This window comes from Trypanosoma conorhini, assembly GCF_003719485.1.
Source record: "Trypanosoma conorhini strain 025E chromosome Unknown Tco_14.4_contig_01151, whole genome shotgun sequence".
Lineage (NCBI taxonomy): Eukaryota > Euglenozoa > Kinetoplastea > Trypanosomatida > Trypanosomatidae > Trypanosoma > Trypanosoma conorhini.
Window position 1 is genome coordinate 1 of NW_021705247.1, and position 3591 is coordinate 3591.

General features: G+C 52.3%; 3 protein-coding genes across 3 annotated transcripts, besides 2 other annotated features; all 3 read right to left on the reverse strand.

Moving 5' to 3' along the window:
* Positions 1 to 360: 360 nt before the first annotated feature.
* Positions 361 to 427: a sequence feature (A-rich).
* A 103-nt stretch (positions 428 to 530) lies between these two features.
* On the reverse strand, positions 531 to 1292 carry Tco025E_09513 (uncharacterized protein; the record flags this gene model as incomplete). Its single annotated transcript, XM_029376330.1, has 1 exon — positions 531 to 1292. The coding sequence occupies one exon, from the start codon at positions 1290 to 1292 to the stop codon at positions 531 to 533; it is 762 nt and encodes a 253-aa protein (XP_029223549.1).
* A 278-nt stretch (positions 1293 to 1570) lies between these two features.
* On the reverse strand, positions 1571 to 2653 carry Tco025E_09514 (uncharacterized protein; the record flags this gene model as incomplete). The annotated part of the gene is made up of 1 exon (XM_029376331.1): positions 1571 to 2653. The coding sequence occupies one exon, from the start codon at positions 2651 to 2653 to the stop codon at positions 1571 to 1573; it is 1083 nt and encodes a 360-aa protein (XP_029223550.1).
* Positions 2654 to 3008: 355 nt separating this feature from the next.
* Positions 3009 to 3452, reverse strand: Tco025E_09515 (uncharacterized protein; the record flags this gene model as incomplete). The annotated part of the gene is made up of 1 exon (XM_029376332.1): positions 3009 to 3452. One exon carries the CDS (start codon positions 3450 to 3452, stop codon positions 3009 to 3011), a length of 444 nt encoding a protein of 147 aa, XP_029223551.1.
* A 106-nt stretch (positions 3453 to 3558) lies between these two features.
* Positions 3559 to 3588: a microsatellite.
* Positions 3589 to 3591: the final 3 nt, after the last annotated feature.

The window sequence follows — 3591 nt, forward strand, 5'->3', positions numbered from 1 at the left end:
CACACACACACAGCCGCACAAAACAACAAAGACAAAGAAGGCAATATATCCGATGTTTTCTCGTGGCAATGACTCTAGTCTGGTCAAAATTCCCATGGCTGACGACACATCGGGCACGCAGCATTTCCTTGCTCACGCTCCGTCCATTGCTCAATACAATGAATGTGGAATGTGTGTGTGCACTTTCCTGTGAGAATGGGGCAGTCGTCCCCGGGGAAGCGACATTGTGGGCAGCACGCCTCGAATTGTTGTCGACAAATACCACATGTATCATTGCGACAATCCCACATCCAACGTCCGACTAAATGGGCACCCTTGATTTTCACGTCCATTGAAACAGAGACAGTATCTCTTTCGTGCAGAAAACGAGGGGAAATGGCAACAATAAGAAGGGGAAGAGAAAAAAAAAGCAAAGCAAACAAAGAGACAGATGATGACAACATAATTACAATCATACACAAAATCTGCTCCTCCTGTCAGAGGGGAAACGAGAAAAGCAAGACAACTTATTCAGCTGATTCAATGGGGATTCAGAGTCCAGCCGTGTTTGTTTTGCCGCCCACCGAAGCTTCAATTCGACTACTAATCCGCACCACTTCCTCAAGTAGACGAGGGGGTATCTGCCGGTCTTCATTCCTTCCACCTGGCTTTATCTGCTCCTCCTCTTTAGCCGAGCTAGTTTCACTGCTGGTGCCAACAGGGGATATCATATAGTGCAGTGGATCCTGCGGCTCATCGTCGTTCCAGTTAAGCGTGTTCATGGCACGAGCTCCGTTAGGCAGATCATCCATCAAGCTCTTCTCACGTTTGGCTAATACTATTTCACTGATTGTGACGTTCCGAGTCAGAAGGAGGTCCTGTTGCTGCATCTGCTCCTGGAGCTGGGTCCTAAGACGGTGTGCAATGTGCGTCCTCAGTCTTTGCTTCTCCATCTCACCAATGCCGTCAGGGGCGTACACGCTGGGAAAAAAAACGTTGGTTTCAGGCTTTGCTTTTTGCAGTGTCTGCAGCGTGTTTGCATCTGGCATGGGCGAAATCAACGAGGCCAAGAATTCCACAGTGCAAAGGAAAAGAAAGAGAACTGACAGGGCAAGAGTTGCGTGGACCGGATGACGCGCCCGAACAGCAAGCACAAAGCCCGGATCAATTTCTTGGGCAGCGCTGCAGAAAGTCGCTGTGTCCCCCCTAAACGACGAACATGGCACCTCATGCATCGTATGGGATAAAATAGATAGCGTGTAGGCAGCAAACGCACACGCAAGTGCATTAAGAATCACGTGAAGAGCCAGCATAACGGCATAAAAGAAAGGACGCGAATTTTCCCGAGCTATTGTCCGGGTTGTGAAATAACTCACCGCTACTGCCAACAGAGACGCCATAAACATACAACACGTGGACGCAACAAGAAACCCACCTGGGCTTGTGGGGTGGCCAAAGAGAAACGCCTCCGTTACTTTTAAAAGTGCGGGATTCTTTTCGGCATCGCAAAACTGGGTGCTGCCGACGTTTGCAGACGCGTCTCCCGGTCCAGCCAGACAGTTTTTATCAGAAACATGATAACAACATGTCTCTAGGGTAGCTCTAACGTAAATGAGTAGCACCAGGCCGACAGCAAACGCAGCGACTGCAAATGTGAGGGTAAAAAAAAACGAATACGGTTAAGACGCAGAGCTGGGTGTAAACCGCGCCGCAACACCTCTATTAGCTGAAGGTCCAGTTGCCTGATGTTGGGATACCTCATCCCAGCAAAGGGTGAGTTTGGCGGAGGCGACGTTCCATCCTTGCCCCCTTCCACAGTCTGCACCTCCGCACCCAGTCTTGCAGGTACTCGTTGCGGATTGTAGACCGTTCGGTCAAGCATCATCGTCTCCAGGTTGCAGCTCTGCGCCAGTTCGCCGTAGGTAGCCGTGGACACACGCGTCCTGAGTAAATTTGACGCGACGCTGGACTTCTGGCTGTCAGGGGTTTTGGGGAGCTCGACTGTCGGCTGTCGGGTTTGGAGCCGCACCGGAAGCTGCAACGGACTCCAGCACCCCTCGCGAGGGCTAAACTCCAACGCGACAAGGGTGCGAAAACTCGGGCAGGATGGTCTTCCCAGGTTGGCGACAGTGGCCGTAGAGGGGCGATGGGCGGTGCTGGCCCTCGACACAAGCACGGACTTTCTGTCGCTCGACAGGACCACCACGTCCACGAGCAGTTCATTAAGAAATCGGAGAAAGAGACGGACAGGCAGTTTGCTCTTCTTTGCTTGACGCTTTTTTCCCACGCCGTGCAAGAAACGGTCCCGTGCAGCCTCAACAAGGTCATTGGTGTGTCGAGTGTCTCTCCACAGGCTTAGTGATGCGGCGACAAAAACGTTTTCCAAACGTAATGGCGATGAAAGAAAGTCCGTCGGCTGCAGCTTTTTCACCGAATAATACTCCTCATGTTCGGCGAGACAACTTCGGAGCTCCGGAGAGGTGCTTACGCGCTCCAGGTAGGCCTCCGGCACTGGTCGAAGCAGCACAAACTCGTGGCTCAGGTCAAACGCCTCCGCGGTGTCCGGCGCCAGAGCTGTGATGTCGCGACGTCGGTACACGCGTAGGCGAATGATGGGGTCAAAGTGTGCCGCAATAGCAACACTGTTGCTGGAATGGCAGCGCGGTGAATCCATCCATGCACAAGCCAGGCAGCTAGGAGACAGAGGCAAATAAATAGCAACATTGAGACAGAAGGAAGAAGGGTACACAGACCGTAAGGTACATTAAGCTGTACATGTGACCTGCACATAGGCTGCTCCTCAAAGAAGAAGAAAGAAACAATCACAATAAGTAAAGGAAAAGAAGAAAAGTGTCCAGCAGGCGAGCCAGGCGTTGGTACCACCCCTCCCCACACTCCCGCCTTTAACCTCCCTCAGCGCAACATAATCGCTGTGGTGGGGTGAAACCGCTTCACCGCCTCTGCCAAGGAAGTTGTGCGGTGAGAGTCCGCAGCGGCGTCCGAAAAAGGCCACACTCTCCTCAACCGTCTTATTCCTTTGGGCTTGTCTCACTCCCACTGCCGTCGTCTGAAAGCTCAGCCCCGACGGGGTACGCGGTAATCGCATTGACGTCAGCTACCAGTTGCTTGAAAGATGCAAAGTCTAACGCGCCGGCAACATACGCCGTACAAAGGTATCGACAATAATCGTGTTCTTGCCGCCATTCCTTCATTACTGCAGCAGCCAATTGCTCTAAGTCGATGGCGCATCCAGCCTCAGTTTCTCGGGCAACAAACGTGTGCAGCAAAGCATCCACAACCGCAGCGTACCTTTTAGACAAATCATACAGTCTCAACGACTCCTCTGTATCGGTAGAGTGGCCGAGCAGCTGCATGACGCCCTGCTCCTCCGAGAGAAAGTTGCCAATCACATCAGTATTTGCTCCTTCACTGAAAAACGCGTCCAGGCGATCAAGGAGGAAATCCCCCTCCATACAGAACTAGATAACTTTTGCTGCCGCCGTTTTCGAGAAGGCGCCCCCGCCTTTTCCTTCTCCCTACTAATTTCCCCAGTATGTGCCTCTTTTGCTCAGCGCGTTCCTCCCTCCCCTCTCTCTCTCTCTCTCTCTCGTT